This window comes from Eschrichtius robustus, chromosome 16 (assembly GCF_028021215.1).
Source record: "Eschrichtius robustus isolate mEscRob2 chromosome 16, mEscRob2.pri, whole genome shotgun sequence".
Lineage (NCBI taxonomy): Eukaryota > Metazoa > Chordata > Mammalia > Artiodactyla > Eschrichtiidae > Eschrichtius > Eschrichtius robustus.
Genome location: NC_090839.1, coordinates 69,808,291 through 69,835,765, shown reverse-complemented (window position 1 = coordinate 69,835,765; position 27,475 = coordinate 69,808,291). Strand labels below are relative to the sequence as shown.

Below are 27,475 nucleotides of genomic sequence, written 5' to 3'. Positions count from 1 at the left end.
GCGTGGCAGCTAACCCCGTGTGCCACAGCTACTGAGACTGCGCGCCTAGAGCCCATGCTCCGCAACAAGAGAAGCCACCACAATGAGAAGCCCGCGCACCGCAACAAAGAGTAGCTCCCGCTCGCCACAACTAGAGAAAGCCTACGTGCAACAAAGAAGACCCAACACAGCCAAAAACAAAAAAATAAAATAAATTTTAAAAAAAGAGTAAATGGAAAAGAATTTGAACCCGGTTGGACTCCAGAGCTAGCTCCTTCACACATTACCTCATGTAATCCTCTCAGTCATCCTGCCTGTGGTTTACAAATGAGGAGAGGAGAAAGTTGTAGACAAGTAACTTCCCTGAAGACACTAGGCTAGAGCCAGAAGTCAAACCTGCCACCTGCTGCCAAATCCATTTTATTTCTAATGCAGTGTAAGAGGTAAATTGCAAAAAAGGGCCATTCTCCACCCCTCCCTGTATACATGTCTTCCCACCAAGAGATGGACTCTATTTCTCACTCCTTGAATCTGGGCTGGCCTCATGCCTTGCTTTGGCCAATGTGACACAGCAAAAGTGACACTGTACCAGTTCCAAGCCTCAGGTTCAAGAGCCTTGAGGACTTCTACTCAAATTCTTGCAACCCTGTCCAGCTGTCATGTGAGCAATCCAGGGTTAATCTGATGGAGGATGAGAGACCAAGTGGAACAGAGATGATCCTTCCCAACTGAGGCCATCTTAGACCAGCCAGCACCCAGCCTACCTGGTAGCTGACCACAAACACATGAACAAACCCAGCCAAGGCCAGAAGAACCTCCCAGCTGAGCCCAGTCCAAATTGCTAACTTGCAGAACGGTGAGCTAAATAAATGGTTGTTTTAAGACACTAGCTTTTGAGATAGTTTGTTATGTAGCAAAAAGTTAACTGATGCCAGAGTATAAAAAATGAAATGCAATTTATGGCCAAATGGTAACATTTTGCCTATCAAGTGGCCAGTCAAGACTGCTACCATAGCCACCTAGCACAGAATCATGCCCCTGAAAGCAAGAGGACAAAGCTTTAGAGCAGAGCGGGAAAATCCTACCACAGAGCCACTGCCTTTATTTTGTAGGACAACCATGGGGTTATCCTCAAGTCAGAGCCTGTTGGCTTTCTTTTTAAAGCCTTGTCTTTTGAGGATGACTTTGATGTTTAGGAACAAAAGCAACTCCCAGCCAAGTATGGAGAATGAAGTGATCAATGTTGCTTTTGTTAAAAAGAAGAAAGAAAAGAAGCATGACTATACAGCTATAATAAGATTTTCTTGCACGGTTTACAAACTGGATCTGACAGCAATTCCAAGAGTCGCAAAGGGAAGTCTTTTCAGCACTAGCAGCTTTATTGACATAGTAGAACTGGGTGCCAGGCTCCAAAGCCCGACTCCTGCTTCAAACCCAGGCTCTTCCTCTTAGGAGCCATGTGAACTTCTCAGCCTCAGGTTTCCTCAGCAACAAAATGGGACAGTAAAATCACCCATTCAAAGTGTTACTGTGATGATTAAATGAGATCACAATGTGAAATAATGCCTGGCATTTAGGAAGTACTCTATCAGTGACTGCCATTAATCACCATTGATTAATCACATAGATGGTAACTGTTTGGTAACAACAGGTCATTATGAAACAGCCCTTAACTTTGAGCCATATTTCCTATTTAGGTGCTAGATTCCAAAATGAAAAATTGAGATCTGCTGTCTGAACCCATTTAAATATCATGACATTGAATCAAATGTAATAAGGTCAGGTTAAAAACTTGGTTTCCTCCACTCTTAGGTATCTACCCAAGAGAAATGAAAACATATGCTCACAAAGACTTGTAATCAAATGTTCACAGCAGCTTTATTCATAATAGCCAAAAACTGGAAGCAAGCCCAAAACGAAGTCCATGCAATGAAAACATTATTCAGCAATAAAAATGAATGAAGTACTGTTACCTGCTACAACATAAACGAACGTCAAAAACACTGTACTAAGTGAAATAAACCAGATGCAAAAGACTATATTGTGTGTGATTCTATTCCCATGAAATGTCCAGAAAAGGTAAATCTATAGAGATAAAAAAAATAGATTAGTGGTTGCCTGGGGGCAGGAGTAGGAATGAGAAGTCACAGCAAACAGTCACTAGAGATATTTTGTGATGATGGAAATGTTCTAAAATTAGGTTGTGGTGCACAACTCTAAATTTGCTCCACTTAAAATGAGTGGATTTTTAAAAACCATTTTTTAAAAGTGTGGCAAAATATACACAACATAAAATTTACTGTCCTAACCATTTTTTAGTGTGCAATTCAGTAGTGTTAAGTACATTCACATTGTTGTGTAACCAATCTCCAGAATTCTTTTCATCTTGCAAAACAAATTCCACACCCATTAAACAACAACTTCCCATCTCCCCTCCCCCAGGCCCTGGAAACCAGCATTCTACTTTCTGTCCCTATGAATTTGACTACTCTAGGTGTCTCATATAAGCAGAATCATACAATATTTGTCTTTTTTGGTGACTGGCTTATTTCACTCAGCATAATGTCCTCAAGTTTCATGCATGTGGTAACATATGACAGAATTTCCTTCCCATTTAAGGCTGAATAATATTACATTGTATGGATATACCATATTTTGTTTATCCATTCATCTATGATGGACACTTTTGTAAATAGTGGATTTTACGGTATGTAAATTGTACTTCAATAAAGCTGTTCAAAAAAAAGTTTTATTTATACATCCTCCTGTCAAAGGACCTTATGGTCATTTCCATTTCTTTATATTTCAAACAATACTGCATTTAATGTCCTTCTTCAGAGCTCTTTGTGTACAACTATTGAGAGTTTTTGCAGCAGCATACAACCTTAGAAGAGACATGCCTAGTCAAATAGTATGTTTATTTTCTATTTTACTAGAAAGTTCTGCCAACTTGTTCTCCAGAAGGGTGGTACCAATTATGTACTGGTACATGAAAGTTCCCTTTTCCACAGCTTCATCCACTTCTTATATTGTGAAACATTTATATTTTTGCTAATCTGTGAGACATGATACCACTGTGGTTTTATTTTTATTTCCTTCAACATTAGTGAGACTGAGCATCTTTTGATTTGCTCTTGGCTCTCTGGGTCTCCCCTTTTGTGAACTTCCTGATCCTATCCTTTGTTTATTTTTCTATTTCATAGTTCTATTGTATAGTTCTCTTTTTTCTTATTGATTTATAGGAATTCCTTACAGCCTGGATACTAACCTGTTGTCTATGTTGCAAGTAGGCAGAACAGATTAATAGATAAGAGTCAAGTCAATAAAAGGCAGAGATCAATAGGAGATAGAAAATGGAGAGCCTAAGATCAGGGCCACTGTGATATTCATTGTTGTTATTCTCCGTGTGCTTCCCACAGGGCCTAAGAATAATCATAACAGTATCAAGTTATTTACTGAGCACTTGCTATGTGCCAGGTATTACCCCCATGATCTAGCTTGATGCTCAGAACAAGCTGGTGAGGTAGACATTATGGTCCCTCTTTCACGCATGAAAAACTGAGACTTGGTGATAGGAGGTTATTCAAGTAAGTAGCCCAACTGAGATTCCAACCCAGCTTTATCGATTCTAATACCTTCTCTCAAAATTTTTTTAAAAATTTTATCAAATAATACCTATGCATAAAGGATCAAATAATATTAAAATAGCCTTTGCTCTTTTTTTGTTTTTCTTTTTGGCTGCGTTGGGTCTTCGTTGCTGCACGCGGGCTTTCTCTTGTTGCGGCGAGCGGGGGCTACTCTTCGTTGCGGTGTGCGGGCTTCTCATTGCAGTGGCTTCTCCTGTGGCAGAGCATGGGCTCTAGGTACACGGGCTTCAGTAGCTGTGGCACGCAGGCTCACTAGTTGTGGCACACGGGCTTAGTTGCTCCACGGCATGTGGGATCTTCCCGGACCAGGGCTCGAACCCGTGTCCCCTGCATCGGCAGGTGGATTCTAAGCCACTGCGCCACCAGGGAAGCCCAGCCCTTGCTCTTAACTACCACATTATACTTCCTTACATAATCAGAGTCCAAAAATATCTGCTGAATGGATGAATCAAAAATCATTACCGGGGCTTCCCTGGTGGCACAGTGGCTGAGAATCTGCCTGCCAGTGCAGGGGACACGGGTTCGAGCCCTGGTCTGGGAAGATCCCACATGCCACGGAGCAACTAGGCCCGTGAGCCACAATTTACTGAGCCTGCGCGTCTGGAGCCTGTGCTCCGCAACAAGAGAGGCCGCGATAGTGAGAGGCCCGTGCACCGCGATGAAGAGTGGCCCCCGCCTGCCTCAACTAGAGAAAGCCCTCGCACAGAAATGGAGACCCAACACAGCCATACATAAATAAATAAATAAATAAACCCAAAAGTTAAAAAAAAAAAAAAAATCATTACCGAAGACACATATCAACAAGATTTAGCAGCTGAATCCAGGGAGCATGGTGGGGAAAGGTTTCTTATCTGAGGCAGACTGACGACAGAGGAGGATTCACAACTAGAGTCCCCAAGTGCATAAAGAAATATAAGCAATAATTTTCAGTGAAGTATCACTTAGCATACCATGAAACCGGAAACTTATATGCCCAACAACAGGCAATCGGTTCAATGCATCAAGGTGCAGCCCCACTGTGAAAGTCCAGGGAGTTGTTATAAGTGACATTAAGGAAAGATGTTCCTGATATATTGCTAAGTGGAAATTGCAAGCTACAAACAGTGAGTATAATGTTAAAAAAAATACATTAGTATGTACTAAATATATAAGTATGAGTATACGTGAATTTTTAAAAGCCTACCAAGATATTTAACATTAACAGGTCTAGAATTATGACGGATGTGGGGTTTTTGGTTGTTTGACTTTTTCTTATTGGTAGTTTCTAATTTTTCTACATGAAGCAAGTATTATTTGTATAATAATCATTCCATTCTTACCTCTTTTTTTAAAATGGGCAAAGGCCAAGAGCCCTTTAAAGGAGTGGGGTTTAAAAGCAAGAGATCTCAAGAACAGATTCCAGATCCAAAGGGCAGGTGAGGCAGGCACAGAGTCTGGATCCAGACTGAGCTAATGCCGCCCAGTCTGGGTGGGAGGGCAGGAGCCAGCAGGGGCCAGCAAGGGCACTGCAAACAGCCTGCAGGGGCAGGGGTGGACTGCAGCCTCCACCATTTGGGTCAGGAGTTGATTTCCTGGAGTGGTTAAGGGCTGAGCCTTAGAGTCAGAAGGACAGGTTGGCAACCTGGCTCTGCCTCTAACTAGCTCAGCAACCTGTGTGTGCAGGTAAAGGTGTTCATTCTTTCTAGTCTGCAGTTTCCACATTTAAAGAATGATAAGAACACCACCTATAGCACAAGGCTGATCTTGAAAATCAGTGAGACCTTGTAAACAAATGTTGAGCATCACAGAACCTGGCATAAAGGAGACACCTCATAAATGGTAGTAGTTATGTTCCTAAGGATGTGGTCTGGTGGGGGGGGGATCAGTATGTCCTGATGGGCAGGGTGGACAGTCAGCAAATAGTGAAGAAACGCAGACCAGGAACTCATAGGAGAAGCTAAGAGTACAAGCCAGAGATCACCAGTTGGTGAGATCTAGCTTACAAATGTGCTCTGTTTGGCATGCTGTGTTTAATCTTTTTGAAAATTAACTGTTGGGCTTCCCTGGTGGCACAGTGGTTAAGAGTCCACCTGCCAGTGCAGGGGACACGGGTTCGAGCCCTGGTCTGGGAAGATCCCACATGCTGCAGAGCAACTAAGCCCGTGCGCCACAACTACTGAGCCTGCGCTCTAGAGCCCGCAAGCCACAACTACTGAGCCTGCATGCCAAGCATGGGCTCTAGGCACACGGGCTTCAGTAGTTGTGGCTCGTGGGCTCCAGAGTGCAGGCTCAGTGGTTGTGGTGCACGGGCTTAGTTGCTCTGCAGCATGTGGGATCTTCCCAGACCAGGGCTCGAACGCATGTCCCCTGCACTGGCAGGCGGATTCTTAACCACTGCGCCATCAGGGAAGCCCAAAATAAAGAAATTTTTAAAAAAAGAAAGAAAGAAAATTAACTGTCAACAGTCTTAAAAATTAATCAGGACAGTTCATGGTAAAATCTGAATTGGGGGCTTCTATTGAAAACTCAGGAGATATGGCCACACTGAGCCCATGTTCTGCATGGTGACGATCAGTAGGAAATGAGAAACGTAGCAGCTGCCCCTGTAGTGCGTGAGCTTCTGTGGTGGCCACAAGTCCCAACCACTCCCTGGTGTCTCTTTATTGTTATTCCATGCCTGTTTCATTATCTACCTGGCCCTGCAGCCCTCTGAATGTTTTTCCCTTAAAATAAACAGTGTTGATGTGCTGGGTGCAGTAGGTTGAATAATTACCCCACAAAGACGTCCAGGTCCTAATCCCCAAAAAGCTGTGAATGTTACCTTACACGGCAAAAGAACTTTGCAGATGTGATTAAATTAAGGATCATGAGATGGGAAGCTTATCCAGGTGGGACCAATGTAATCACAATAGTTCTTATAAGGGAGGAAGGAGGGTAAGAGTCAGACAAGAAGATGTGATGATGGGAGCAGAGGTCAGAGTGATACTACCGCTGGCTTTGAAGATAGACGAGGGCTATGAGCCTAGGAATGTGCGGCCTCTAGAAACGGAAAAAGGCAAATAGATAGATCCTCCCGTAGGTCCTCCAGAAGGAACACAGTCCTGCAGACCCAATTTAGACTTCTGAACCAGAGATATTCTATGCCCTGCGATTATGAGTCCTGTGTAAAGCAAAACAAAACAAAACAAAACAAAAACCTGTCTGAAGCCTAAATATTTTCAAAAATCTCACTGGATGTTTATTAGGTAAAAAACTGTTTACAATGATCTGAATCTAAAACTTAGCTCCATTTAATATATAAACACAAAGTCTTTCTGCATGGTTTTAATATACATTGATCTTTCCAGAAAAGCAACTATCATGTATATTAAGAGAAAATTGTACCGTGTTTTATTCAGAACCTGAGTTTCTCACCATTTCAGAAAATCATATCACCAAGGACAATATCACTTACATGATTTGAGTGACTGATATAACACATGTGACTCTGCCTTTTGTAGCTGTTCTGTTCATTGTGAGTCTATGCATAGGTGCAAGCAAGTGACTACCTCATAATACCTTCTAGTGTAGTTTTATTTGAGCTTTGAAAAAGGAAATACATGTTACCTATATTACAAGTGATTTTTATTTTCTTTCTCATTTATATTATAGCCCACTATAATATAAATGGCCACTATATACATATATTTGAAATTATTGTACGGATAGATTACGATGATAGTGGCCCCGAATTGATCATGCCTCCTGGGTCCATGCCCCTTAGCAATGTGACCCTGCTACTTCTTCTACATGGAGTCCATTTCTTGCTCACTGCTGAGTTGCTTTGTTGAGTTGCTGGCCTCGTGAGCTGTTTTGAGCAGTGCAATGCAGTGGAAGCGATGCTGGAGTTCCAGAGCTCCGGCCCTACACGTCTGCCTTCGGCCTTTTGGAAAGCTGCCCTGAAAACAGCAGGCTGTGAAGGAGCTGGTCTGGGCTGCTGGAGGACGAGAGCCAGGCAGAGAGGAGCTGAAGGGCCAAGAGCCAGCACTGAGGCCCCAGACAGGTGAGTGAGGGCAGCCTGGACCTCCCAGCGCAGCCTCGACACCAGCTGAAAGCAGCCACACGGGTGAGTCGAGGTGAGACTGACAGAAGAACTGCCAAGTCTCACTGGCAGAAAGAAATAATAAATCATTGTTTCTTTCAGCCATGAAGTTTTCAGGTAGTTTACTGTCAACAATACATCAATCAGGTAACTGATAAATAGGTAGTATGACTAAGCATTTCACTTCAGGATAGTTAAGAAGGGCACTATAGGCCTTCCCTGGTGGCGCAGTGGTTAAGAATCCACCTGCCAATGCAGGGGGCACGGGTTCGAGCCCTGGTCCGGGAGGATCCCACATGCCGCAGAGCAACTAAGCCTGTGCGCCACAACTACTGAGCCCGAGTGCCATAACTACTGAAACCCACGCGCCTAGAGCCCGTGCTCTGCAACAAAAGAAGCCACCGCAATGAGAAGCCCACGCACCGCAATGGAGAGTAACCCCCACTCGACGCAACTAGAGAAAGCCCGCGCACAGCAACGAAGACCCAACGCGGCCAAAAATAAATAAATAAATAAATATTTTAAAAAAAAGAAAAAAAAAGAAGGGCACTATAATATATGATGACAAGGGGAGAGTGGGACCAACAGGGTTGAGAGCCATCGCTCTGATGATTTCCCATTGCTCTTAAAATAAAACCCACACTCTTCACTGGCCTACGCGATACGGCTGCCGCAGAGCGACCTCGCTGACCTCACCTCCCGCCTCGTTTGCTCACTCTGCTCCTGCTCTATTGGCCACCTTTCTGCTCTGTCCCTGGAACAGGCCACTGAATTTGGCAGTACTGGGTCATCAAGGAAACTTGAAAAGAGTTGAACCAGAGCATTTTTGGTGCCAGAGGGTCACACATTAAAGAGAATGAATGGTAAAAAGTCGGAGATGAGGTGGTTTACACAGTGTGTCAGTGACCATGAAGGAGACAAAGAAAATAACCTAGACAGGGAGGCAAGGTCAAATAGATGGGTTGGAAATTGCTATTTATTTATAACTTCTATTTTTTCTGATTACAAAAATAATTCATTATTATTTAAAAATTTTCAAATACTACTGAAATATAATATAGGAGAGCAAAGGCTCCAAAAGTGTCATCTCTCCCCCAACTTACATGTGATTTTTCATTTATTGGCTAACAATTTGGATACTATCATCTACATTCGGGAAATGCCTGTATGATATCTATTATCGGCCCACAGGTATGCTTCTACCAGCTATTTGTACAAACTAACCATTTCCAGTCATTACCTTTCACAGAGTATAGTTGTTTAACAACATATAAACCACTGCTAGCACCCAGCTAATTTCATAGCAAAACTAAGAGGCTCATCGATTTTATTTATAGGTGGTCAATGTAATGCCCTACAGATGCCACTTAAATTTTCTCTATGACCTTTTTACACATAGTTGAAAACAACCATCTGGGAAAGGATTAAAGAAATCTATTTCACTTGCTGAATTCATATCATGAAATGAGCAGGGTCTTCATTTACTTCTAAGGCTGACATAACTCATGGAAATCATATATTTATGGTTTAGTCCTCCAACTGTATTCTCTAAAAATTAAGGAATAGAGAAATATCTGGTTATTAAATAATCTGAATTTTATTCTGAGCATTTGAAAGATTTAAATATCTAATGACAAGCAAACTATTTGGTTATGAAATTCATCAGTCTAATTCATAATATCTAAAATGGCATATATAAAAAATTGGGTTATTATGAATCGAAATCAAAATCATCAAGCTTGCACACTCTGTCCTGGGCAGAGTCTGTCTGATTCCATAGGCCAGGTTCTGAACCACTGGACCATGTACCATAGACCTCCTCATTCACGTAGACGCACACACACCCACACACACACCAGGCGTGTGAGTAACTGACCAAATGCTCTATGGCTTAGTCATTAGGTGTCGCCTCTCTCTCTGGTTTTCCTTGAGGTGTCCTGGTGCTCACAGCACAATCTAATGAAAGGCTCTGCCCCACGAGGTGTCTGCCCCAGGCCTGCCTAGCATCTTAGTCCTCTTCTCTAGAGCCTCCAGATCATCTTTCTTTTTTTTTTTTTTTTAAATATTTATTTATTCATTTGGCTGCGCCAGGTCTTAGTTGTGGCATGTGGAATCTTTAGTTGCATCATGCAGGATCTTGTTCCCTGACCAGGGATCAGACCTGGGCCCCCTGCATTGGGAGTACGGAGTTTTTGCCACTGGACCACCACGGAAGTCCCCAGATCATCTTTCCTATCCAAATCTAGCCTCTGCTTTTGAAAGCCATTAGACCTGCCGTCAGCATGGTCCAGTGGTCAAATCCCTAGACTCAGGAAACAGGCTGCTCGTTTGACTCTTGGCTCTGCCACTTACTAGTTGTGTACTTGGCTTGTTGATTAACCCTGGTGCCGCACGGCCCTCATCTGTAAGACAGCAAGAATAGCACCCACATCAGAGGACTGCTGGGAGCGTTAAATGAGTTTCCGCAGCTAAAGTGCTTAGAACAATGTCTGGCACAAAGTACGGGCTCTAAATGTGCTAGAAACTACTATTCTTGAATTCCAGCCTCTTTTCCAACTCTCTGGCTCTCCACTGGCTGTGAGGCTCCTTCAGTTTTAGACGATTTGTTCCTTCCTCAGCTCTAGCTCCAGGGGACCCAACAGACCCGGACAGCCTCCCCATGGTCTACCTACCTCCGGAAGTAATCAATCCAAACAGCGCAGGTACAGTTAGTAAATGACCTCCTGCATGTAACAGCCATGTGCTCCTGTAACTTAATGATGATCTTAAAGTAGGCTCTGACTTTTGCAGAATCATATTCATTTATTCATCCCACAACTATTAGTGGGTCCCTACTACGCTCCAGGTATTGCTGGAACAATATCACAGGACAAAACAGAAAAGGAGGAAAGCACGAAAAAATAACTAGAAGTCAGCATTTTAAGGGCAAAATACAAATCAGCAATTATTCTTAAGTGACCTAATATAAATGCTGTTTCAAGATATAATTTGAATGGCCCTAATTAACAATGAATTATGCTGCTGTTCAAGAGCCATTTGGATGCAAGTTCAATTGTGGGTGACAGATAAGAATGCTCCCGTTATGTAATTTTGGCTGGAGGCTGGTAATCATTCAGTTTAAGCATCTATTCCCAATGACAGGATGTGAGGAAGAGCTGAATCAAGAAAATGCAAATCTGTTGTGCAGATCTGGATAAGAGGAGCTCCATTTGGGTCTGACAAATGATGAGATGGCAATTATGTAATTTTAAAGCCAGCAAAAATAACCCACAAAAGACTACGTGGGGCTTCCCTGGTGGCGCAGTGGTTGAGAATCTGCCTGCCAATGCAGGGGACATGGGTTCGAGCCCTGGTCTGGGAAGATCCCACATGCCGTGGAGCAGCTGGGCCCGTGAGCCACAACTACTGAGCCTGCGAGTCTGGAGCCTGTGCTCCGCAACAGGAGAGGCCGTGATGGTGAGAGGCCCACGCACCGCGATGAAGAGTGGCCCCCGCTCGCCGCAACTGGAGAAAGCCCTCGCACAGAAACGAAGACCCAACACAGCCATAAATAAATAAAAAAAAAAAGAGACGATGTCGGGGGCGGGGGGGAGGTGGGGAGGGAATCAAATTTAATTAAGAAATCCTAAAATCCTGAATCAGGAAATGAAAGAAGTAATGATAATTCACCCATCTTGCCTATTTGAAGCATTCAAATACTGAACTTCCAGGTGAAGACAGAAGGGAAGGCGGGGCAGGAAGGTAACATTCGACGGTGCTTGTGAGCACCCTTTAGTGAGTCATCCTCCTGGTAGCGAGAGCACCTCTGTCATCCCTTTAATAGTTGAGGATTCCTCACAGATTACATAGGGTCACGCTGCAAGGAAGTGGTCACACAGGACTCCAGGGTGTCTAGCTGCCTGTAAAGTTTATCAATTCTTGCAAGTTATCAGTTTTAAGAACCCACTTTTTTTACATCCTGTGATCATTCATTATAGCATAGAAAGTCTAATGCTCCATTCAAGCACCTGCAGCATTTGAAGTTTCATCTGTTTTCATTTAGTCCCAGTGGCAGCTCATCCGTGGGATGTCAAAGATGAAGTATGAGTTGGCACAAGGAAGCCTCATTACTCTCTAATACAAATAGAAATTTCTCTGATCCTTTTTTTTTTTAAATATTTTATTTATTTATTTATTTATTTATTTATTTATTTATTTATTTATGGCTGTGTTGGGTCTTCGTTTCTGTGCGAGGGCTTTCTCCAGTTGCAGCAAGTGGAGGCCACTCTTCATCGCGGTGCGCGGGCCTCTTACTTGCGCGGCCTCTCTTGTTGCGGAGCACAGGCTCCAGACGCGCAGGCTCAGTAATTGTGGCTCACGGGCCCAGTCGCTCCGCGGCATGTGGGATCTTCCCAGACCAGGGCTTGAACCCGTGTCCCCTGCATTGGCAGGCAGATTCTCAACCACTGCGCCACCAGGGAAGCCCTCTCTGATCCTTTAAAAGCGTTTTATCATTGCCTGGAGGCTGGAAACTGTTTCTAGCCCCCTCATTACAAAATTATTTATGGGCAAAAATTAGACACGCAACCCTCAATGTAAAATCTTAATTACTGTCCTTTTAGCTGATTTTTGTATAAATTAGAAGAATAATAGGTGAATAAATTAGAATAAAGGCTGCACAAGTGAATACAGCTGCCTTAAGGTCTAGAAGTGAATGTCTAGCACCAGATCCACGCTCGCTGTTTCTCCATATTCATTCTTCTTTTGGAGGAGCAAAAGAGAACAGATACAAAGGGGAAGAAAATAAAAGCTACCTTTATCTTTCAGCTACCGAGGGCTTTGCTACTCATCTGTGGTTTCCTTGAGGACAGGGCCAGACTTGTCCTCTCTGGGTCCCCAGGGCCTGGCCCCATGATCAGCACATAGTAGGGCTTAATAAATGTTTGTTGAAAGGAACTGAACTTGGGTGGCTTAATCTGTTTGCAGATATTCTCACACATATCCAAACAAAGGTTATTTCACTGTGCTCATTTCACTGTTTAATCACTGCGTTCCATCCTTTGATCAAGCTAATAAAAGGCAGGGTACACTGAATATACTTTGGCCAACAGCAGGATTAAAAAGAAAGATCCTTGAGATATGACTTGCAGGATTGTCTGGTCTCTCTCATTGAGCAGCAGGACCTGAAGCCAGAGAGGCAAGGCCATCTGACACATACAGGGTCAGGCCAAGGGCTCTGCTCTCTGGCCCCCAGCCTCACTACCATTCCATCCGGCCACACCTTGCCCTGTTTAACACCACACAGAGGAGGGGAAGCTCAGTTACGAATAGGGGACAAGAATTAAGTCATCAGAGGAAGCCAAATGAGCAAATGAAAAATACACAAGAATTAGAAGCAGTTTAGATTTTATAACTTAAGGCAAGTAGCAATCTGTTCTCCAGAAAAGAACTACAAATGAAAAAAATTTGTATTTCCTGGAGCTATTTAGAGGACAGCCTCCAAGCCCCATTTTTTGAGAGGGATGAAAGCACAGGCTCTCGGAGCATCTGGACCTTGGTTGAAGACCTGCTCCATTGCTCACTAGCTGGGTGATCTTAGGTAACGCTCAACTTCTCTGAGTTCCAGGGACCTCCTCTGTAAAAAGCGGTTGATGCAAAAGGGGATCTGGCTTAGAGGTTGATTGTAAGGGTGAAATGTGATGATGCGTATAAAGCAATTTGACCAGTGATGACACACAGTAGACAACTAACCAGTGAAATAGCTTCTCTGACCATTAATACGATCACCAACTATTATGATAGCAGCAGTCAAACCACAAGTGAGGAGACCACCGTGACCTGGATGGACAGTCAGTACCTGAATTGCTGGCATTCATTTCACCAGCTTTTTCTGTTTAGAGTCCCCTTCAGCAGAGCAGCTTCTCATGTTAATGAAAATGGGGATCTGATCATTGTGGTTTTTTCTGGTTCAATCAGGACAACTGGTCTGTACCAGAATATCAGGAGAATATAGCAGGATTAAGGTTTCCCAGATTTGAATTCACCAGGCCTGTGTCTCAAAACTAAGAATTTCTGCCAGAGCAATATGAAGAAAACCTTGCCATTCTGTCTTTGTTGGGGTGAGAGGTGTGAAGCCCCCTACCACCACTCCCACCCACCGAAAGCTATGAATAGCGGTTGAATTGCATTTTGAGGAAGGAAGGGTAAGCCGAATGCTGCACTTTTCTTTGCTGAGTGGGCTATGCAGGCTGAGAGCCAGAGCTGAATTGTTCAGGACCCAAAAGGGGTCTGGAGAGGCTGTGTGGGGGGAGGTGCCTGGAGAGGACAGACGTGGTTCTAGAGAGGATTAATGAAGTATTGCTTGATAGATGCCAACAAAGCCCTCTTCCCACCTCCCTATGAAAGTATCAGCAAAATAAACCTTCTTCATGAAGTCCTTGTGTAATCAGATGTTTGGGGGGGAGCTGGGACCAAGCGCTGAATAAGGTCTCTGGGTAGCCAAGGAACAAGAGCAAGCCCACTCAGGTAATGGGTGTAACCCACCCTACCTGGGGAGAACCTGTAGCCCAGTAATACTAATGATCAATAATAAGTTAACATTTACTGAGTTCTTCCTACATTCCAGGGACTGCCCTAAGTACTTTGTATGGGCTACCTCATTTCATCAGCATGATAATCCCATTGAAACTGTGCCCCATAGGGTTAACCGAAACTGGTGGCTAACAGAAATTCTTGAGCTTGTCTTGAGCAGATAAGGGAACTGCTTGTTAAAAGCCCCTCTGCTTATAACCTGCTTTCACTGATCAAGCATGCCTTAATTATTTTTGCAAATTGCATACCCTCCAAGCTTCATGTAGCCTAGATAATACATCACAAGACTCCGTAACCGCCTCCTATAGATAACACCTCTGACGTATGGGTTGCTATAGTAACGGTAGCTTAAGCTGTTTTTCAGAAACTTGGAGTCAGCTCTTGTCAAGTTCAAGCAGGCTAAAACTGGTTGGGACCACCGACCCTAAAATTGGGCCTACACAGTTGTCCGATGAATGACCTTGTGACGTCAGAGAGCCAAAAACTCCACCCTCATATCCTGCTAGCACCTCTATTTTCTGAACACGCATCCCATGAAGAAAGAAGCACGGGCTTCCCTGGTGACGCAGTGGTTAGGAATCCGCCTGCTGATGCAGGGGACACCGGTTCAAGCCCTGGTCTGGGAAGATCCCACATGCCGCGGAGCAACTAAGCCCGTGCGCCACAACTACTGAAGCCTGCACACCTAGAGCCCGTGCTCTGCAACAGGAGAAGCCACCGCAATGAGAAACCCGCGCACCACCACAGACAGTAGCCCCCGCTCGCTGCAACTAGAGAAAGCCCACACGCAGCAACGAAGACCCAACGTAGCCGGAAAAAAAAAAAAAAAAAAGAAAGAAGCATGTAACTCAGATATACCTGTGCAGAGCAGTGATTACCTCACCCTTTTCCTGCCTCCAATCACCTTCCCCTGGACCTCTAACGGTATACCCTTCACCCATAAATATCCCAAGCCCCTTGCCTTTGGGGATGTGGACCTGAGACTTGTTATCCCATCTCCTCACTTGGCTGCCTGGTGAATAAACCCTGTCTCTGCTGAAAACTTCAGCGCCTTAGTATTTGGCTTGCTGTGCATCAGGCAAATGACCCTGGTTCAGTAACACCATGAGCAGGTGCTATGATCATCTTCATTTTACACATAAGGAAAAGATGGTGGCTCAGAAAGATGAAATAACTTGCCCAAGGCTGTACAGCCAGCTGGGGTGGAGGGAGATGTCAAAACCAGGTAACCCTGACTCCAGAGATGTGTTCTTAATCAATATGCCATAAACCAAAGCCCAATTTACTAGTTAATTGCATAATTAATATATAAGGAGGGTTAGGCAGTGGAATTTGCTACCCACTGCTCTCTTACATTGACTAACTCACGAAATAGATGGATGTCTTCTTCTCTCACCCCCCTTCATGGCGTCCCTCCAGGGATGAGCCCAAGAGAACAGCCTTCCCAGGTAGAAGAAAGCTGGGTTTTGGTCAAGGACATAGTAGTAGAGGTGCTCCCCTGATGTCCAACTGTGCACTCATTTATTGAGGGCCAACTATGTATTCACCAGGGGCTAGGTACTGGGTAGAATATACTAGGCACTGAATAGAGATACAAAAATAAATCAGAGAATCTGTCCTCAAGGAACTTAAAATACTGGGGGAGACAGACATGTATAAAATGAAGTGTATTTGTGGGTCAAGAATGTCTTAATTAAGGATGTCTTAATTTTCCACTAGAAGAGGAATAGATGAAATACTCTGAAATCTGAGGGCTGGGTTCAATTGCTTCCAGTTTGGGAATAATAGGCCTGAAAGAGAAGCCACAGAGCTGAGTTTGGAAAAACAAATAGAACTTAAATATGCAGAGAAGAAGAACTCAAGGATTTTTTTTCTTAAAAAAAAAAAAAATGAAGGAACATATGCACAGAAGCCGTGAAGTACAGGGCTGGTACAGGGACCTCCAAGTGGTTCTATCTGCTGGAGGGTATCACCCAGGAAGGAGAACAGAGAGAGATGTCCTTCTAAGGAAGGAGGGAAAAGACTGCAGAGGGACTTGAAAGCCAGGCTGAGGGGTCTTGGAGTCCTTATGTGGATCCACGGTTCTCAAACGGTGTCCCGTGGCCCAGCAGTGTACCCTAAACACCTCCTTCACAGGCATGCTGCCTGGTTTCAGATCAACGTCTCATAATTCGTTTCTGCTTCTACTAAAGACACAACTGTCACGGTGAGGCCTGTCAGAAGGAATGTTATGCTGAATGGATCAGTGGCAGTGAATTAGGGGGAGGTATAAAGTGGGGTGACTAAGACACAGGAGGGTCAGTATAAGGTCAAGGCAGCGCTAAAGGAAAGTTGAGTGTTTGCTAGAGCACGTGAAAACGTTGTCTCTTCGGTATATAAAAGCATCAGGACAGTATCCTCTTCTCACAGAGAGATCCTGTGCTGAAGCGCAACCAAGCAGGTGACACCATTACCTGTGAATGCTTTAAAGACATGTGTCAAACAAACTGGGGTTTGCACTGTAGTTACGGCCAACTTTTTAAAATATCATTATGAATCATTCAATTTGGATTTGAATCCTAGCTCTGCCATTCACCCTTGATCACCTTTCTGAATCTATCCGTTCGTCTGTTTTCTCATCTGCAAAATGCAGACGATATGAATCGAGAGGAACCTCACAGGACTGTTGGGAGTGATGATAAAGCCCTAAGCAAAGCACCCAGTAGAGCAAGCACTTGGTCAACGTGAAATGTTGTTGCTGTTTTACTCTCTGCGTATAGGTCATCCAAAATTCTAGTACTGCGCAGGGAACACACACACCCGACGTATCCTGCCAACTGCAGAAAAGAGGGAGCCTCTGGGGTATTTACATGGCGGTGCGCCAGGACTGGAACTCGATTCATACAGATAACTGGCTGCAGTATGATAATGACCAATCACCGAGCACTCACCATGGGCCAGGCCTCTCCTCAAGCAAGTACATTCGTGGCATTTGGCATGAAGTGGAGTAGGGAGAGGCCCGAGGTGGGAAGGTCAATCCGGAGCTGGATAAGAGGGAAGGAGACCTATAATCTGTGCATGTCATAACGGGAGCAGGAAGACCCAAGAAACCTGGCAGATGCCAATTGCCCAGGAGAAGGACAGGCAGGGAGGCCAAGCGAGGCAGAAAACCTCCCCAGAGCCAGGCGGTCAGACAGATGGCAGTGCGTGTGTGTGCACAACTAGATGTCCCGGCCGGAGTTGGATAAGTGACTGAAACAAGGCTTTCCCTCCCAAAGGGATCGTTCTGAAAACAGCCACTTGATGGTACTAAGATAATGACCTACCACCTGATAAAAATGAATTAAGCATTTAGAAATAAAGAAACAAAACAACTGACCTCAAAACATTTTTCTTTCTTTGCTTGGTGAAGCAGGCTAGCCATTCCGGGAAGCAGAACTGGAAAGATGAATGTTTCCAAATATTCTTTGGGGGAACCTAAAACAAACAAAAAATTCCCACCAGAAGTCCAAAATGGCTCAAGTTAATTTGGGAGAAACATCTGTTTCTGAACAAAAAAAGGTATTCTCCATTAAACAACATGACCATAAATGTTATATTTTACTCTGGACTGCTGAGTTGGGCTGATTACCGAAGAAACTTAAAATATCCCTCTGAGCCTCTGTAGTCTGTTGGGGCTGTAGACCGGGTCCCACACGGGGCCGGGGCCACAGGCACAGCCAGGAGGCCGGTGTAGCTGGAGGGAAATACGCAAGGGGAGTGTGGTAGGAACTGAGGTCAGAGGGGAACAGGGCGGGGGTACAAGGACCTAAGGGTGCAGTAATAGTGGTTACCAAAGCCCAAAGCCCAAAGCCCACTAGCTGAGGGAAAAGAACAAGCCAGCGGGAGAGGGCCTGGCACCAGGGAGGGCGAGGAACAGGGACTCAGGGAGGAAGACAAGGACGCCTGCATCTCTGGCTTCCACACACAAAGCAAGACAGCATGATATTTTCTTTTACTCTTTACATTTTCCCCCTTTGTATGTAATGTAGAACTTAAGTATGCTTGTTATTGATCATCTTTCTTCCTTTTCAACCTTAAAGATACATCAGTGGACCCCAAGGGGGGAAAGCAGGAGGGCGGGTGGGATGAAGTGGGAGATTGGGATTGACATATATACACTAATATGTATAAAATAGATAACTAATAGGAAGCTGCTGTATAAAAAAATAAATAAAATAAAATTCAAAACAGAAAAGATACATCAGTGGAATAAAGGCTACTTCTCTTAAAAATAAAAATTAGGGGCTTCCCTGGTGGCGCAGTGGTTAAGAATCTGCCTGCCAATGCAGGGGACACGGGTTCGAGCCCTGGTCTGGGAAGATCCCACATGCCGCAGAGCAGCTAAGCCTGTGTGCCACAACTACTTAGCCTGTGCTCTAGAGCCCACGAGCCACAACTACTGAGCCCACGCGCCACAACTATTGAAGCCCGTGCGCCTAGAGCCCGTGCTCCGCAACGAGGGCACTGCAATGAGAAGCCCACGCACCGCAACGAAGAGCAGCCCCTGCTCGCTGCAACTAGAGAAAGCCCGCGGGCAGCAACAAAGACCCAACGCAGCCAAAAATAAATAAATAAATAAATCTATTAAAAAATAAATAAATAAAAAATAAAAAAATATAAAAATAAAAATTAAAACAAGAACGCATTCTTTCTTATTACGTGGTCCCCCTGAGGTCTATCTGTCCACCCTGTCGCCACCCCATGGTTTTGCAATGTTACAAGTCCTGAACTACAGAGCTGAGATCGCACTTCCTTACGTACATGTTTCTGGGTCGATTGTTTCCCGTTTAGCTTGAGGACAGGATACTTGTGGGACCACAGCTAAAGGAGGAGCTGGGTAAAGGTGTTCCGTGTTGAAGCCGTAGAAAACCCTTTCCTCCGATGGCGACGCCTGGGGTGGCGGTGGGGAGGGAAATCAATTCATGTAGTTTAAATCATTGTATTTTCTTTTATAATATAACAAAGAATAAAAGTCTGTGTCAGAATTTAGGTTCAAGGGGGTATACTGAGCACAAATCTTTCTCTCTCTTCTCTCTCAAGACACCTATAAAGGATAACCGAGAAATAAACCCATAACAAAGACTGGGAGGGCTGTCAGTGGATGAGAGATCTCCAGACATTTCCAAAAGAAACAGAATAGGGCTTCCCTGGTGGCGCAGTGGTTAAGAATCCGCCTGCCAATGCAGGAGACATGGGTTCCAGCCCTGGTCCAGGAAGATCCCACATGCCGCGGATCAACTAAGCCTGTGCGCCACAACTACTGAGCCTGCGCTCTAGAGCCCGCGAGCCACAACTACTGAGCCCGTGTGCCACAACTACTGAAGCCCGCATGCCTAGAGCCCGTCCTCCGCAACAAGAGAAGCCACCGCAATGAGAAGCCCACGCACCACAGCAAAGAGTAGCCCCCACTCGCCACAACTAGAGAAAGCCTGGGCGCAGCAACGAAGACCCAACGCAGCCAAAAATAAATAAATAAATAAATAAATTTACAAAAGAAACAGAATAAAGTCTGTTGTCAGATGAGAGGAGGAGTGGCAGGTCAGAATCCACAGGAGGAAACTGCCCCCAGAAGACGACAGTCCACATTCCCACCAGAATTCCAAAGGGCTTCATAGGTTCAGTTCCTCAGAGTGTGGGAATGAGAAAGCAAACAATATACAGGAGGGGTTAAGTGAAAATCTGGCTGGGGACCCCTTGGCTTGCTGCCCCATACCCCCTCCTCATGCTTCTGCCCCCTTTGGCATTCACAGCAGCTTTTTATATCTTGCTCTCCCTCCTTTTCAATGAATCTTCTGTAAACAAATTAAACAAACAGCCTGGGAAGGAGTAGAACTACTCAGGGTGCCATTTTGGTGGTCAAGAGAAAAAAAAAAACCTCAACATTGATTTGGAGGCTCCCAGCCCAGTCCCCAAATAGGGAGTCCCTGTCTGCTGACCCTGAAGAAAAGTCCGCCAGTGGACAATCACTCCCCATGAGCTCCCAGTCAGTGTATCTATTCATGGAAGAGACCCATCCAGAAAACAAACCAACAGGTATGACAGTAGAAGAAAACTATACCAACTATGTAGAAATATCCACTCAGGCCTGCATTTTAAATTTTGAATAAATAATCAAAACTTTCTACATAGATGAAGAACATCAACAGCATAAAAGACAAGGATCAAGATCTATAAAGAACAACTGACCCTGAAGAAGCAAAAATAATTCAGGGGAGAGAACTGTAATTAGTATCTGCAGAGAAATTTGAGAAAGCATTGCATTCATAAAGCAAGAACAGGATGCTATGAAAAAGGAACAATCACAGGCCAAGGAAGTTCTTAGACACAGAATCTCTAATGGGGGCAGCTGCAGTGACATACTGAAGTCCAGTGACTTAGGTTTTTGTCCCATCCCTGTGACCCTGCTCAAGTCCCTTCATTTCTCAGAGCCTTACCTTTTTATTTTAAACTCCATTAAGTCCCTATTTTACTCCAAGCATACTGCCTTAGGGCCTCCCTTCCTGGCTGCCTTGTCCTTGGCCCTCTCTCCTTCCTTAGTACAGTCTTAGCCCACCCAGTTATGCAAAAAGAAATCTGCTCCATCTGCAAAACTGTCCCCAACGTGGACATGATGTTGAATCCACTGCAAAGGCCTTCCTCATCTAGGATCTCATTTGAGCCCTACAAAGGCCCTGTGAGTTAGTCAAGGATTATCTGCTCCATTTAACAGATGCAGAAACTGAGGCTCAAAGTGGTTGTGTGATGCCCTTTAAGTCACATCATTGGCAGCAGAGGTATGACTGGCCCTGTCTCTGGTGCTGGTTCCAATGCCTTTCCTGTCCCCCTCCCTGACTCATGACACTGTCTGATGCTCACCAGCCACCAGTGCTGTTTTCATGTAAGAACCTTGCAGTTAGGTTGGGGCCCGGGTGATACTCACAGTAACCACAGCTTCTTGTTTGACTTTATATCCTTCTGGAAATGGAGGCAGCTCAGCTTCATACTCTGAAGGGAGTGGGGGAAAAAAAAAACCCTCAATTCCATACTTCATTAAAGCTTGTGGATAATTCCCTTTCCTCTGAATAAAATATCCTTAAATTTTATTTTGGTTGGTGGTTTACAAAAATGAAAAAACAATTGGCCATTACAGGGTGTTTATTTAAAATGGGTAAGAGATGATTCTTCTCTTGCGTGAAAGACTCCAGGCTTTATGCAAGAGTTTGAGACTCTTCCCAAGAAGGTAGATTTAGATTTTGCCCACCAAATTATAACTACAAGGGATAAAAAGAGGAAGAAAATGAGGAGGGTGGCTAAGGGAAGACACCAATAGCATACAGGAAGGAGAGGGGAGAAAAAGAAGAGGAGAGTGTTACGTATAGGGGGGCAGAATAAAAGAGACAGAGGCAAGATGAGCCATCTCAGGCAGACATGGGGATGGGCGTGAAGTTAAGGCTGCCAGATTGGGGTATACGGCTGGAAAAGCAATCCCGTAAACCCTTGCCAGTCGAAGCATTGCCCACAGACCAGCAGCATCGGCATCCCTGGGGAGTTAGAAATGCAACATCTCAAGCCCCACCCCAGATCTGCTGAATCTGAATCTGCATTTTAACGAGACCCCCAGGTAACCTGCATGCACTTAAAATTGGAGAGGTTCTACTGTAAGCTCCAGTAAGTTTCCATCTTGGCTGTACATTATAATCACCCAGGAGATTTTTGAAAATGCTAATGTCTTGGCCCGACCCCAGAAATTTTGATTCAATAAGTCTGGGGCAAGAGGCTGGGAATCAGTATTTTTAAAGTCCTCCAGCTGATTCTAACATGCAGTGAGTTGAAGAACAATTGCCAGGTTTCAAGACTGATCACGGTCAACCTGCTGGGGAGCTTAATGCAAAGAATATTCCACATAAGTTCTACAGCATAACAACAACTATTGCTGAGAGAGAGACAGAAAGAAAATGCCCATGACTATATTGGTTACACCCTTAAGGGAAAGACTGGTGGAAATATTTCCAGAAAGGTCAATGCTTCAAAGGCAATTGCATAGTTGCTTTGCAGTGATGAGGGAAAACAAAGTTTCTGGGTGAGATGGGGTTGATGCATTTGTATTGGAGACAAGTTTTATTCCATTACCTAGTTCCTTATCAGGTGGTAGAGCAATTCTCAACTTTTTTTCAATTCCTAGGTATCAGGTTGGGGACTAGTATGTCAGGATGCAGGTTTTAAGCAATTTTGATTCCCAATACTAGCTAGAATAGGTTTCTAGTGCTGTGTAACAAATTACCACAAACTTAGCAACTTAACACAAATTTATTATCTCACAGTTCCCAAGGGTCAGGAGTCTGGGTATGGGTCGGGGTCTCATCAGGCTGAAATCAACGTGTTGGCCGTGGCTGTGATCTCATCTGACAGCTGGGGTCCTCTTCCAAGTTCACTGATTGTTGGTGGGATTCAGTTTCTTGTGGATGTAGCTCTGAAGTTCCCATTTTCTTTTGGCTTGTTATGGGGACTGCTCTCAGCACCTAGAGGCTGGCCGCCCTCAGGTCCAGGCAGCTCACTCTTGGATATTTGCTACTTCAAAGCAACAGTCGTCTCCTCTGCTTGAATCTCTCTGACTTCTTTTAAGGGCTCACCTGATTAGGTCAGGCCCACCTACAATAGTCTTCTTAATTTAAAGTCAATTGAGGGAATTCCCTGGTAGTCCAGTGGTTAGGACTCTGAGCTTCCAATGCTGGGGTCCTGGGTTCGATCCCTGGTCAGGGAATTAAAATCCCACAAGCTGTGCAGTGTGGCCAAAAAACAAAACAAATAAACAAAAAACCTACAGATTCAATTAGAAAAAAAAATATAAAGTCAACTGATTACACACTTTAATTACATCTGAAAAATCCTTTGACAGCAGTGCCTAAATTAGTTTCCGATTGGATAACTGGGAGGTATGTGCACTAGGGGCAGGAATCTTGGGGGCCATCTGAGAATTCTGCCCACCACAGCAACTCTAGCTCTACCACTTTATTTCTTCCTCTCAAGCAAAAATGTAAATTCACCTTCTTCCCCCAAACACTGAGAATCACCAACGTGGTATGAAAACTATTTGTTTGGATTTAAGATACATATACATTTATAGCTTTGATTACAAAAGCAATACATGCTTATTATGAGAAAAATTCCAAATAATACGGAGATGGCTTATGTAGAATCTAAGTCATACCTAATCCCATTACAACCCATAACCATTGTTGGAATTGGCATAGATTCAACCAAAACTTTTCCAATGCATTTACTAACATTTGTATATAATTCACAAATACATTCATTCACTTTAGATATCCTAGACTAGGTCAAATCATCCGAGCATAGAACTTGATAACACTGTGTCCTTACTCTGCATAACTCATATTAAATCTTACCCTTATTTGAAATTTGTAAAAATTAATGAGTATCTCTTCTAAAAGACTGTGTTCTTTTTGGGGGGTGGGATGTGGATGTACCTGGGTCTGTTTGTGCTCACCATCACATTCCCAAAGAATATGAAGCTGAATGAATGTACTTTTTTTTTTTTTAATTTAAATTTTTTGGCTGCACGGCATGTGGGATCTTAGTTGCCCGACCAGGGATCGAACCCACGTCCCCTGCATTGGAAGTGTGGAGTCTTAACCATGCTTGGACCGCCAGGGAAGTCAGCAGCTGAATGAATGAAGCAATGAATGAATGAATGAACAAAACAAACACTACAGCAAGTTACTTTTGACTCTTTATCAATTCATTCATCCGTATTTATTGAGAGCCCACTATGTGCCAGAATCCATTCTAGGCGCTGAATCATGGAACTCGTTCAATGCTGCTACTATATGAGGTGCTTCATTTATTTAACCAGTGTACTCTTAGTGGGCTTTTAGGTTGCTTCCAATTTTTCATTATTACAAACAATGCTATTGTAAGCATCTTTATACATACATCATTGATCAGAAAGGAGGTACTTTTGTAGGATTAACTCTTAGATGTGGAATTGTTCTTTCAAAGAAAAAAATAATTTAAAATTTGGGCCAAATTGCCAAATTTTCCTCCAAAAGGTTTATAATAATTCACACTCCTAATAGTAAGTCTGCCTGTTTCTCTAGGGTATAACCGATCTCATACATATTTAAAATGATACTTTACTTTTATTTATATTCCTTTAATTATGATTTATTTGCCATTTATATTTTTCCCAAGGAGAAATTTGATGGAAAATATACAAACTTTTTCATCCTACAAGCACAAAAGATATACAGTTATATGATTATCTAGAAGTATGGAAAAATACATTTGCTTCAGGACAATCTGATGTGTTTTTTATTTCAAGCCTCTGTAAGATTTAAGAGAATCTGGCATATTTGAGAATTTGTCACTGTCACCTTGCAATTTCAATTTAAAACATATAATTGATTACCGACTGATGCTTTTTACATTGAAAGCCATATAATTTTGCATGAATTTATTAAGTTTGTAGAGGACTGAAGAAAAATTTGCTGGTTTGGCATTAGAACTTCTTAAGAAAATCAGGTATATTAAATTTACAAATGTTTACAATCTTTTAGTTACCTAAGCTTGTAAATTGGATTCCAGGTGTCCCCCACTTTTCGAAAGTTTGCTTTATGCACTTCACTTTTACAAAAGACCTACAATAGTACCTGTTTTCGCTAACCAAGGGAAATCCAAAGGGCATTTTTGCTTTAACAGGAAAGGTGAAAAGTGAAAAGCGCGATCAGCGTTTGTTTTCTTTGCAGCGAACTGTTACAGAGGAAGTGTGCATTCCGAGCAGTGGAGTGGCCCCACCAAGCTCCTTCCCCTGGAGCTACACTCAGCATTTCAGCACCACGCCACCATAGTTTTGAACTGTCTGTGAACATCTGTACTTTTTCTCGATTTAGTCTGTGCATCCTTTAGCAAGATGTGTCCTAAGGTAATCGTTTCTTTGCTTTATGCCATTTTGGCTTACGAAAGTTTTCACAGGAACTCTACTTCTGGGTAGCAGGGAGAACCTGTAATTGGTTAGGAGAATTTAATGGTATATGCATTTTAAACGAACATTAACCTAAGAACATGTAAACGTAGTTGTTCATTTTATACAACAAAGGCAACACTATGTAAGAGGCAGAGCAGAAAGAACCTATAACCCTGTTGGGGGAACAGAGCCCTTGTGCTCAAATTGGAACCTCCCTGCCGCCATGCTCCAGGCATGTGAGGTGATGAAATGTCTTTATCGCTCAGGCCACTATTAGTCGGGCTTTCTGTGACTTGCAGCTGAACATGTTCCTAAATGAAACAGCAATTAAAATGCAGTGTTCACCAACAGTGGCCTATTGGAAAGGGATGAGCCAGGAAGGTGGAGGCTGGAAGTGAATCTAACGAACACTTAGCCAGCATATACTATGGCAAGGGGATGTACAAGGTGCTGGGGGGACAGATGAAGAAGGCAGAAGAGCTTGTGTCCTGGTGAGGGGATGGACAGTAAGAGCCAACGGTTATAAGATGTGAAAGTGATGCCGTAGAGGGCCGCACTCAGGAAGCACCAAGGAGGGGATTCAAAATCACCATGAATAATAATAGAAGGCTTTCCAGAAGAGGGGCCACTTGGGCTGAGTCTTGAAAGATGAATATGAGAAGGCAGAGATGTTCCAGTAAGAGGCAAAGCTTGTGCAAAGGTGCGGAGGAATGGAACAGTGTGGTGTGCTGGAGGAATAGTTTCTTATGGCTAAAGGTACACAGCACAGGACAGTGATACTATGCCTTGTCCCTTGCCTAGAGAGTGTGTTTAAAATGCAGAGCTTAGGGACTCACCCCCAAGGAGTGGGGTGAATCATCACACCACAGGAATCTGCACTTTAGCAAGTATCTGGGATATTGCGATGTGGGTCCTCCAGATCTACACTTTGGAGCACGCTGCTATGTTGCTTACGGGCTTGAACTTGAGTGTCACACACATCTGAGTTGGAGTCTGGTTCTACCACTTACTTTGGACAAGTTTCCTAAGCTCCCTATGCCTCAATTTCCTTATCTGTTTAAACCACCAAGTTACTGAGAGGTTTAAACAAGACGAAAAGCAAGCACCTAGCACAGTGCCTGGCACATAAAGGGTAGCTCAATAAATGTTAGCCATTAGGATGATTTGGACAAATGGTAGGTGATGAATCTAGAAAAAAAGAGACAGAGACCAAATCGTTAAAGGGCTGAGGTGTTAAGCTAAGAATTTTATGTTTACCATGAAAGCTGTAAAAATCATTGTAGGTCATGGCATGATGTGATCAGAATTGAATTTGAGAGAGGTTCCTGTAGAAGATAGTCTGGAAGGAAGCCTTCCCCAACTAAAAAGCTACAGCAGCAATCCAAACAGGGAGTGGTAAGGGCCATGAGAACTAGGGGCTGAGGAGTTGGGGGTTACAGGAGATGTTGAGCCAGTAGGATCTACAGGGATTGGAGAATGAACGTAGGGATCATGGAAAGTGAAAGGGAAGCATGCAAGATGAATCTCTGATTTCTGGACTGGGCAGTGGAGTTTATGATAGAGAGTAATTGTTGGTGTTTAGGACAGTGCCTGGGGTCGTGCCTGGTCCAGCACTTAAAATAACTCCCAGCACTGGTAGATATGATGATTCATGCATGAGAATGATTTCATTGGAGCCATGAAGTAGGAGCTCATGGGTTGATAAGGGAATGGGAATGACAGTGGTGCGAACACGAGTTCTTTCCAGAAGCTTGGCTTCAGAAGGTACGAGGGATAGACAAGAGCTAGATGACAGGGGTCAAGGGAGAGGTTTTCCCCAAGATGACTGACTAGAGGATGCTTGGAGGGAAAAGCCAGTAGAGAAGTTAAAGATGTTGGAGAGGTGAGTGATACAGCAGGATGCTGGGATAGCGAGAGGATGGCCCCAAAGCACAGATGCAGGGCTGAGCTGTGCGGGTAGCGGGATAAATACTTCTTCCATATGTGCAGATGCAAATATGTTTGCTGGTATCAGGAAGCTGGAGGATCCCCTCCCCACTCTTGATCGCCTGACTATTCTCAGTGAATGCCTCCTCCATCTGCCAAGTGGTCTCACGCCAAGTAAGAGGAGTGGAGTAAAAACTGGGGACTAGTAGATGCAGGCAAAGGGAGAAGGCACTTATGGATGTTGACCGATAAGCACTGCTGAGAGCCACCTGGTGTCACTTCTCTGCAGCTGTGCTCAGCTGCTGTGCT

The 27,475-nt window shown here is 43.9% G+C and overlaps 1 protein-coding gene and 1 non-coding gene across 9 annotated transcripts in view; one reads left to right on the top strand and one right to left on the bottom strand.

Annotated features, from left to right (window-relative positions):
- The window catches only part of IQCK (IQ motif containing K), a 129,238-nt gene that overhangs the window by 98,062 nt on the left and 3,701 nt on the right, over positions 1 to 27,475 (bottom strand). For 6 of the 8 annotated variants that reach the window (XM_068525184.1, XM_068525185.1, XM_068525188.1 and 3 more), the window contains exons 2-4: positions 21,197 to 21,261; positions 19,039 to 19,168; positions 17,615 to 17,712 (exon numbers count right to left, since the gene is read on the bottom strand). In XM_068525184.1, coding sequence (XP_068381285.1) covers positions 17,615 to 17,712; positions 19,039 to 19,168; positions 21,197 to 21,261 — 293 coding nt within the window. The remainder of the gene's footprint in view (positions 1 to 17,614; positions 17,713 to 19,038; positions 19,169 to 21,196; positions 21,262 to 27,475) is intronic. The other 2 variants (XM_068525189.1, XM_068525190.1) reach the window with 2 other exon arrangements.
- TRNAW-CCA (transfer RNA tryptophan (anticodon CCA)) lies at positions 22,945 to 23,017 on the top strand. The gene has a single exon. It is a non-coding gene; the product is annotated as a tRNA-Trp (tRNA).